This window comes from Arachis stenosperma, chromosome 6, assembly GCF_014773155.1.
Source record: "Arachis stenosperma cultivar V10309 chromosome 6, arast.V10309.gnm1.PFL2, whole genome shotgun sequence".
NCBI classification, from domain to species: domain Eukaryota; kingdom Viridiplantae; phylum Streptophyta; class Magnoliopsida; order Fabales; family Fabaceae; genus Arachis; species Arachis stenosperma.
In genome coordinates this window covers 52,112,860-52,123,981 of record NC_080382.1, presented here as the reverse complement: position 1 = coordinate 52,123,981, position 11,122 = coordinate 52,112,860, and the positions used below count along the sequence as shown (strand labels likewise).

The window sequence follows — 11,122 nt, the reverse complement described above, 5'->3', positions numbered from 1 at the left end:
CTGACTTAGGCATCAAAATGTTTTGCAAATACCATCCCAACCTTCACATAAACAACTCCGACAACGGACACAAGACGTGGGACAAGTCGGAACTCACCCATTGAGAATTTGTGCCTCATTTACAAGTCTAAAGGCATCCTAGTTTCATGTAACCCTCAAAACACTTTATTTTCACATTTTCCTTGAAAATAAACTTTATCCTTGATGCTTATTTTCTATCTCAAATCAATAATTCATCCCAGAACGGCACTAGCGTTCACGATTAGAGTTGTTGCTGACATTGGAACAAACAAATGGAGTTATTGCTAACACAGCAGAACATGGCAAATTGGACTTGACAATGCAAGCTGATGAAGCTAATTAGCTGAATCAGTGTACAATTAACTACCCTTGTAATAAAAATTACATTAAGGATCCATATATCATATTCAATTTAAAATTTAGTCAAAAAGATTAGCCTTAACATTCATTTTCAATACATAAACTAACCCCCAATTGCAGTGGAGAGAACATAAAATTCGTCCAAGCATAATGATATGCTACTATTGATAATCTTTAAGCCAATATGCAAAAAAGGTAGGCCTAAAACTATACTTAGATGAATGCACTTTAATCTCCAAGCTGTTGGATGAATGCACTTTAATCTTCAAGCTCAATAATCTTAACCACTGATGCATCACCAACTTTCTGGCAAACAACAACTCGATCGTGTGACTTTATAATTCCTGAGGCTTTCCCATGATCAAGGGCAAGCTTGAGAATCGATTCGTTTGTTGCGCTTGTTGATTCTGCCTGCAGGTAAAGTAATTCTCACATCATAATATATAATTTATATAATGTAGTAGGGATGTGCTTGTCAAGGAGTGTACAAAAGTGATGCAGAACTAAAGATTATGTTTCAAACAACTGTGACAAAAGTCGAATTTGTAAGGAGCTAGCACCAAGGCTTATTGCTTATATATACAACAACAACAAAGCCTTGTCCCACTTGGTGGGGTCGGCTACATGGATCAAACGACGCCATTGAGTTCTATCATGTATCATGTCTATAGAGAGACCGTTTACATGTACATTTCATTTGACCACTTCATGGATGGTCTTGCTAAATCTTATTGATGATACATATTTAATTTAAGAGGATGGGGGGAGGAAGAGTTACAGTTCCAAGTGATTGTGAAGCAAAAAAGAAAGAGTAAACCACCATTTTGACAAATTCAATGGGAAATTAGATTGCCTCCAAAGTGCACCACGTTCAAACCTCAGCTAAGACTAGGATGAGGTTTAAAAAACATTATAGTGTGGGTATGTGAGTAGTGTAATGAAAAAAAAAAAAAAACAGCACCCTCCCCCCCCCCCCTCCCAATTTTGACCCCTCGAAAGATTCAGTTTCCTAAAGATAATGGCCCTTTAAAAAGATTTGATATTGTGGAGGCTCACAATGTCATTTCCTTTTTCAGGGGGCCAAACTAAATCTTTCGGAGCCGAATTGGTGGTTTACTAAAAGAAATAGAATAATAACAATGCAAATAAACTAGCAAAACTGACAGTGGAACGACCAAGATCAATCACTTACAGGGTGCCGAGGATCTGCAAGCATGGGAAAGAGACCTCTAACAATAAGAGATTGCCTTGCCTGTGTCAGAAATCAAATGATAAGTCGGTAAATGAGATAAACCTATGTAATTTTGTAAATAACAAAACAAATCCTGGTAAATGCAAGTCTTTTAAACATTAGAAGGAAAAAAAAAGGGTCCAAATCCAAGCCAGTGGACCATCATCCTCCATTGCTCCATATAATTCGTAGCTTCTTGTATATGCTTTGTGCAGGTTAGAAATATAGAATCATTACAGAATATAATTAGACAGAAGTATAACTATTATAATATATTATCCAGTAGATAAAATAATTAGTTCAGAATACTTTACAATAAACTAAGACTACGATGTAATTGATATGAATATTATTTATTATGTAGAGAGCAGCATATTAATTACACTAGCCGTAAATAAGCTTTCCCACAAATGAGTTGGTAGTTGGTCCTTGAAACAGAAACAAGAAACAGATAGTGTTCTTATTGGGCAATGTAAAGACAAACAACTGGTCTTCCTTATATAGTTAAGTACTTTAATCTAATCATTATAATTTATTAACAGCCTATTTTTCATATATCCTCAACTATGCTACATGTACACCAAAACCAGCCACCAGTATAAAATACATGTTGGAATACAAATACATAATAAAAATAAATTAAATCACACATGTATTTATACACAAATACATTAATAGCTGATTTTAGTAGCTTATTTTGGTGTACAAATAGCATTTTTTACGTATATTATAACATAACTGATTTTATGACGACTAGTGAATTGATACGCACTACAATCCACATTCTTAAGAATTCAAAAGTTATATAGTGTTCAATTTTAATTTACGGTGATGCTACATGACCAAGTCATTTAGGTAACTAAGTTAAACCAAGTTGGTCTAATAATTTAAGGATTAAGGAGAAGGACGACAAGCATAAGAAGAAGAAGAAAGACTTGGTTTGATTTTGTTATAAAAATATCTTCTTCAGCTAGTATTTCTCCTTAAATAATTTCCTAACAAAGGACAAAAAGGCACTTTATTAGTAAAATTTTTGGACACCAAGGAGTTAGTTATCAAAGTATTCTCCTTTATACATGTAATATTAATAATAGACAGTATGCATGTAGGGTAAAAAACGATTGTTATTAATTTTATTAATTTGCGTAGTTAAAAACAACTTTGAACACTTGTAAATTTATTAACTCATTATGCATGATGCATACCTTCTATCAAGCTACAAATTGAGTAGCTCATTACCCAAGGATAGTTAAAAATTTACTGTGCATAAATCTAAATGCATATCAACACCAGAATCCAGTCTATCAAAAGTGTATCAAGTGAAAGCCACATCATAAATAAAAATAAGCTACAGAAAAGATAAAGGTTAAGAACCAAACCTCAAAAGCTCCGCTAAATCTCCATTGTAGCTGATCTGTCTTAAGTTGGGGAATGACAACAGAGAGAACAGGCATTGTTGGCCTATACTTTGCTATCAATCTGAAAGGTGCATGTGCCGCATGGTCAGACATAAATGGAATGCATGAAGATTTTGTGGATAATAAATTAACCATAAAGATTATTTTCCAAGTCAAACCCAATTTAAGAGAACCTGGCTAATAAAATTCTCCAGGATACAAATTAAAAAATTCATATCAATTTTCCATGAAGATAGTACCTTGCAGCCCTTCCAGATGAAGTGAAGCAAATTATAACAGAAGCCTTCACCTTAATAGCTGCTCTTACCTAAACAAGTAAAAACATTCCCGTAAGACTTCTTTCAAGTATGAAATATAGCAACTGCAAAGAAAGTAATCATAATTAAGAGACTTAAAAACTAGAACTCATAGTCATCATGCCATGAGGTAGAAATCTTACTGTTGCACCAAATGCTCTTACACTCGTACACTATGAACTTATTTATAGAAAGGATAATTAACAAAGTGTTATTATTTAATTACCGCCGATGATGCAATAGATTCCAAGTGGCTCATGGGTTCTCCAACATATCTTACAATCTTCTTAAAATAAAGGTCTTGATTAAAAACTTTCTCAGCCTGAAACATAAGGCAGAAACATCAGCCAAAATTTTCAGTGGCATTTTACATTTCAAATTGAAGAAAACTTTCCACAAGTCTAAGGAACTTCCTGAAAAAGGTAGCACATCATTTGATACAGACATCCAAAGCAATCTTTTCAAACAAAAGATGAAAAAGGAAAAATGGAGACTTAAATAAAAGATGAGAACAATGAAGTCAACTGCTAGCTCAGAAGATTTAATAAACAATGAATCATATAACAACAATATGTTCCAATTTATACTATTATATAACTTTAATTATCTGTTCCATAGAATCTGAATAGACATATCAGAACAAAGCTGAAGTTTCTATTAAAGGCACTTACCTCAAAACAGATTCTTCCTACAGTAGTGATAGTCTCAACAGGGTATAACCCACGTAGAGTCTCGGCACCCAGAAGTATTGCATCACTTCCTGTGTATTAAGTTATATTAGTTCAACAAATATCCATGAAGTGGTTCTAACTAAATCAAACAGGATAAGCACTGATAATGAAACAAAATCATTCTTAGAAGGAGTAATATTTCGCAACTGACATTACTAATCATCTAATGAAGCTCCTGCAAACAAAGATAAAAAAGCAAAGCTACAAAAACAATTTTGGGAGAAAGTACCTAAATCTTTGAAAGTAACTAAATAAAACCAAATTATGAGAGAGAATATAACCATTCACACTGACCAAACTAATGGCCTCGTATGTCCAGTGTGACTCACCATCTAAAACAGCATTGGCAACATCAGTAGCTTCTGCTCGAGTTGGTCTTAAGTTGTCAGTCATGCTATCCACAACACGTGTAAGCACAGCAGGTTTCCCAGCCATATTGCACTTACGAAGAGCAGATTTTTGAAAGAAAAATACCTACAAAAGCAAATGGCAGCAAATAAACATCTGCTCAACACTTAAGTTTTACAACGACTATGGAGAGTAATGACTTCCTGAATTTTCCATATATTACATTTTATAGTTCAGACTTCAGACAGAGACATTTGAAAATTAGTGAACTTTATTTCATAAATAATCCTATTAAGTGGTTTGGATGCTTGGGGGGGCTTTATATATGTAATACCCAAATATGATAAAACACATTACCAACTACTTGGAATACTGATCAACTTGTGGCAAATTTGATCTAAAAGTACAGACAAAAGAAAAGCGTGCCAAATGATCTAAGAAGAGAAAAGTATAGACAATCATTCGAGTAGAAGCCATTGAGAAGGAGAATAACAAAGAAGATAAAAATTGGAAGTAGCTTACTATGTTATGCAATATTGACTCTTAAAAATAAGGAAGCATCTACTTTTCCAAACAACCAGCCTACAGCCACACAGCAACACATACACAAAAGACACACTTGTACTAGAACTAGAGATTAATCTAAACAAGGAAGCTGACCTTCTCTGGTGGAAGATCAATTCCCAAATTCCCACGGGAAAGGATAATACCATCCGCTTCTTGTAGAATCTCATCAAAATGAGTCAGCCCCTAGAAAGCAACAAAATATTTGCACATCCATTGAGTCAGAATAGCTAATAACAAGAACCTGATTTCCAGAAAAAATACACACTTCCAATAAATAATGACGAAATGCAATTCACCTCAGCATTTTCAATCTTTGCAAAAATTTGAGTTTGGCTGAGATCGCCTAACTTGGAAAGGAATTCACGAGCCTGCATTCAGAATATAATCAGGTGAGATATAGTATCTGAAATAGCATTTAAAAATTAAATTAAATTTTCAAACTCAATTATGTGAAACACAAATTACTTGGCGAACATCTTCAGCATGCCTAGTATATGACAATGAAAGAAAATCAATCTTGTTTTTGACTCCCCAAGTCCTTATAACCTGTAATGGAAACAAAACGGATAACCCAAAACTTCGATTAAAACTGTATTAGGCATATATAAAACACGGTAACTAGGAACTGACCACCAGACCGGTCCGCTTTAGTGTAAAAGCCGGTTGTCATTGAACCAGTTAAAAACCATAAAACCGGTCAAAAATCAATAAACCAGTTGAACCGGTCCAATTTTTTAGCAGTTAACTAATTTAAAATAATAAAATACAAAAAAAAAAACTTTTTTTAAAGAAACATATATTTTATTATATCCAGTTCAACCTCGGTTGAAATTTTAAATCTTTGAATCTCTAGTTCCACTAGTTCGGTTTTCAGAACCTTGATCATAACATTCTAGTAAATGCAGCCACTACGTTGTTTTGGCATGCCCCTGCCCTTGAAACCGGCAGGTAACAAGACTTTCTTGTACCAGAATAATAAATAATGGAAGTTACCTCCTTGTCTTTCTCCGAGAGGGTAGGCAAATCAATATGAACTTGAGAAGCATGCAAAGTGAACAATGACCCTGCCAATGTTGCTGAATTTTTTATTGTACAAATGACATCCTGCTCTTTGACTTCAGCCACCTACACAATTTTAGGTAGAAATCTTGATGCACATAGAAATTCAACTACTATTAACGTGAGTGTAGGTCCCTAACATAGGTAGAGGGAATCAAATTTTGTAAGTCAAACATCATTTAAACAAAATAACAATATATACACACTCAACAATCTATGTTATATGGAGAACTATTTAGTATACACTATCTTCTGGGTCCCATTTGTATTACCTGAAGCCATACAGAAGTCGATTCACTTCCTGTGAACAAGTATTGACCAACAAAAATGGTGTCTCCTTTCTTCACTGACTGTAAACAATAACAATAACGAAAGAAAGTCAAGGTTCAAACCATTTATTAGAAATAGTCCATGCATTACATGAGCTGTTTTGGTTACAACACATATTAAAAGTTCAAGAAAGTGGCAGCTAATGAGTAATGAGCATGGACATTGCAAATCATGCGACAAAAATTTGAGCCAGAATCAACTATACATTACACTTTACCCCTTCGAACACCATAAAAAAGAGCAAGACCATATAGATGGTCAAGGTAATCAAACTCTCGTTTACCTGAACTCATAGAGCTTAGATAAAATTGAATCATAAAGCCCAATCCATTTTGAGAGTTTGATAACCCTGCAAATGGTTGAGTGCACCACACCATGGGAAGCAAGAGTGTAAAGTAAAGAATTAATATAAAAGAAATCATTCAGGCAAATACATATTTCATTCAAAATTGCACATGCAAGAAACGAAACGAAGAAAAAATGTGAATGTGAACCTTGGCTAATCCGTCAAAATTGATGGGAAGTATCTGCGAAGAGGCCTCTTGTCCCTTGTGAGGAGTTAGAACTACCTGGCTGTCCACCTCAAGGGAGATTGGCTTCTCACTCTTGTTAACAACCTGCAACTCCGCCCCCACTGTGTCCAGCATCACCTGCTCATTGAAGTAAGTAACCAACATTCATTCATTCGCTAGAGTAATGACAAGAGAAACTTTCTCTCTAGCGGTAATGTTACGAGAGAAGAGTGAGAGAGAGCAACTGACAGAGCAGAGCTTCTTGGTGGCCTTGATGGCAGCCTTTAGATTCTCGAGTGTGTGTTGATGGTACTCAGGGTCTCCCCATGAGAAATCGAAACGAGCCACTAACAAACAAAAAGGAGAGACAATAACAAAAAAGGAGACGAACAAGGAAAAAACGAAGGCGGAAGAAACGACGATAGCGTACCGGACATTCCGGCTTTGAGGCATTCAGAAATAACGTCGACGGAGCGAGATTTAGGGCCCAAGGTTCCGACGATCTTCGTCATTGCAGGGAAGAAGCTCTGCGAGAAACGAATAAAAAAAGGGAGTTTTATCTGTTGTTTTAAATAAAAGAATGAGAAGGGGAAAATGGAATGAAGGAAAGAGGGGAGACTAACGGGTTTGGATGGGTCGAGGATGGAGACCATCCGAATGGGTTCTTCGAGAAGTAGGTGACTCGACTGCATTTTTCCTTGCTGGGTTAGTTGGTTCTCTGATCAATCTCTCTCTATTTGGTATACCTTAGAACAACGTAACTCTTCTTCCTCTTGAAACGATAGAACATAGAATAATAGGTTCGGTTCGTTCAGTACTGGGAGCCTGGGAGGGGGCGTGCGCCAAATGCGCTATACAGTGAACCCACGTATATATTCCACAAAAGAAACGACAATAAAAATTTCAAACGAAGGAAGTTCTGTTTGCTTGCAGAATTTGCTCGTCATACTATGCTGTACAAGGGGATTATAAGAAAGCATGGAGCCTTTTTTTATTTTTTAATTTAATATTTGTTACGGATTTTGGCCCACAATTTTCGTACCGGAACCCTAAACTCTAAACCCTAAATCCTAAACCCTAAACCCTAAATTTGATTACTCGGGTCCAAACCACCTCACCCTTCCAGAAGGTCTGAACGGCCCACCAAAATTCCTAACTAACTTTCAAATTTAAATATCTCTCTCATCTTAGCCAACTAAGATAAGATAGGATATTCACCGTTACCTATAAATAGAGGACCCAGTCTCTCTAGGTATTCATTCGATCCTCACACCTTATACCTCTTAGATCCATTCTGACTTGAGTGTCGGAGTGTTTTTGCAGGTACCTCCCCCTTCATCACTCCAGCTAAGCGATCTGGCATCCGCCTCGACCCGCAAGTTCCCGATCCATCCCTCAACCCGTACCGGAGGCATCCAGTACATTGGCGCCGTCTGTGTGGAACTTGCAACGTTGAGACGGAATGGCGAACGGATTCGAAGAGCAATCCCCGAGCCACCACGATATCTCCCGAACAAGGAACTCGACTCCTGAACACCATGAGGCTACACCCCATGGAAGGATACCAAGCACTGTTTGCCAAACCCTGGCGCAAAACAAGGAGAACGATCCCGAAATACCGATCATCGAAAACCTAGGAGAAAAAGCAACTCAGATAATCCAAGACCTCTGTCTCCGAGTACAAGACCTCGAGGGACGAGTCCCAGCTAAGGAAAAACACCACATCGAGGACGGAAGCCACGCGACCTTTCGATCAAGATCCCATCATGAAGCCAGACACAACAGGTCGCTCGAACGGCGACACAACAGGAGAAACAATCGCAGCACCTCTCACGACCAAGGACACCAACACGGTGCGAACGGCAGAAGACACGATAGGTCGCCAGAACGGTGACACGGCAAGAGGCACAATTGTAGCGTCTCTTGCGACCCGAGTCCTCGACACGACACTGACGTTAGGATTTTTGCTAGTAAAGAATTTTATAAAAATAGTCGCGTTGTAGATATAGATTCTAAACCAACAGAAATCCCTTCGTACAAACGTTTTGGTTGTCACAAGTAACAAACCCCTTTAAAATTGATAACCGAGTATTTAAACCTCGGGTCGTCTTCTCAAGGAATTGCAGGGAGGTATGTTCTTATTATTGGCTATGAAAAAGGTAAAATTGGGGTTTTGAGAATGAGGAATAAATATGGCAAATAATTTAAATGACAATTAAAATAAATAAATACTATAAAGCAAACCCTTTGGCAAGGTAGGAGAAATTGGAAGTCCAGACTTTGTTATTCTTATCAATAATAATGAAAGTTGAATCTTAATTCCACTTAGTTGACCTTTGCTAAAGCAAAGGAAAGTCAAGGGACTAATTAGTTGACCTTCGAATCCTATTTATTTCCTAAGAAAAGGTTGGGATTATTGAAGTTCAGTTCAATTAGCAAAGATAACAGTTATCAATTATGTTGAGCTAAGATAACTCATGAGTTACTGATTTCTTAACCAAGACCAAAAGGAAGGAAATTAAATCTACTGGAATAACAATATCTTCAGATTGGGGATAATAAAAAGGGACAATCATAAACTGAAATACCTCAAATATCATTAAATAATAAAATTATCATGAAAGTGGCATAGGCCAATTAGGCAACATAACTAATACAAGCAAGCATTCAAATGTCTGAAAATAAGAAATAACATAGAGTAAAAGAACATTAAACCTGGGATCGAGAGTTACTCCTAAAACTAAGAGAAGTCCTAAATCCTAAATCCTAAAGAGAGAGAGGAGAAAACCTCTCTCAAAACTAAATCTAAATCATGAAAAGTGAATTATAAATAGCATAATCATGAATGGATGCATTCCCTCACTTTATAGCCTCTAATCTGTGTTTTCCGGGCCGAAAACTGGGTCAGAAACAGCCCAGAAGTCACTTCCAGCGCTTTCTGGTCCGTACAGGTCGCAGCCAAGCGACGCGGAGCCGTCGCCCACGCGACCGCGCGGATTGAAGTTCGCAGATGCGACGCGTTTGCGTGGATCATGCGTTTGCATCACCTAGCGTCAGAGCAACTATGGCATATTATATATCAAATTGAAGCCCCGGACGTTAGCTTTCCAACGCAACTGGAACTGCGTCATTTGGGCCTCTGTAGCTGAAGTTATAGCCGTTTGAGTGCGAAGAGGTCAGGCTGGACAGCTTAGCAATTTCTCCAGCTTCTTGTATTCCTTCCATTTTTGCATTCTTCCTTTCCATCCTCTGAGCCATTCCTACCATATAATATCTGAAAACACTTAACACACATATCAAGGCATCTAATGGTAATAAGAGAGGATTAAACATAGGGAACTTAAGGCCAAAGAAGCATGTTTTCAATCAAAGCACATAATTAGGAAGGCAAATGTAAAACCATGCAAATAGTATGAATAAGTGGGTAAAGAGTTGATAAAATCCACTCAATTAAGCACAAGATAAACCACAAAATAGTGGTTTATCAACCTCCCCACACTTAAACAATAGCATGTCCTCATGCTAAGCTCAAGAGAAACTATAAAGATGAAGAGGAATGGTAGGATGTATGAAATGCAACCTATCTATATGAATGCAACTACATGCAAAAATGTTTCTACCTACTTGGTTAAAAATAAATGAGTTCTCCAAGACAAACATAAATCAGATTTCACTAATTCAAATCATACAGTGAAAACAAGTAAACTTGTAAGAAGATAGCTCATGAAAGCAGGGAACATAGAATCAAGTATTGAACCCTCACTGGAAGTGTATATCACTCTAATCTCTCAAGTGTATAGGGTTATTCACTCTACTCTTCTCTAGTCATGCTTTCTAAACCTTGTTGTTCATCTAACCAATCAACAAATATTTAATGTACCAATGCAAACATCATGAGGTCTTTTCAAGGTTGTAATGGGACTGAGGTAAAGGTAAGGATATATGTATGGCCAAGTGAGCTTTATAAATTGAATCTTTAATTATCCTAAGCTTTCACCTAACATACATATACTCTATATAACTCTAGTTCATGCTTAGCTACCCAAAATTCCCACTTTTACATCACATACTCATGTGTCAACTTTTTCTTTTTAATTTATCACATGTGCATTGATTTTTCATTAACTTAACATGGGGTAATTTTGTCCCCTTATTTATTTATTTATATTATATTATATATATATATATATATATATTTCTTTTTTTTCTTTTTCTTCTTTTCTTTTTTTTTTTTTTTGAATCATAAAAG

At 36.5% G+C, this 11,122-nt stretch overlaps 1 protein-coding gene across 1 annotated transcript; it reads right to left on the bottom strand.

Moving 5' to 3' along the window:
* Positions 1 to 358: 358 nt before the first annotated feature.
* On the bottom strand, positions 359 to 7,788 carry LOC130932556 (pyruvate kinase 1, cytosolic-like). Its single transcript, XM_057861900.1, has 16 exons — positions 7,497 to 7,788; positions 7,304 to 7,400; positions 7,123 to 7,220; positions 6,856 to 7,011; positions 6,304 to 6,381; positions 5,966 to 6,097; positions 5,438 to 5,518; positions 5,269 to 5,340; positions 5,066 to 5,155; positions 4,387 to 4,531; positions 3,998 to 4,086; positions 3,553 to 3,648; positions 3,270 to 3,337; positions 2,992 to 3,091; positions 1,574 to 1,633; positions 359 to 792 (listed from the first exon to the last, which is right to left on the bottom strand). Exons 1-16 carry the CDS (start codon positions 7,563 to 7,565, stop codon positions 640 to 642), a joined length of 1,584 nt encoding a protein of 527 aa, XP_057717883.1. The 5' UTR covers positions 7,566 to 7,788; the 3' UTR covers positions 359 to 639.
* Positions 7,789 to 11,122: the final 3,334 nt, after the last annotated feature.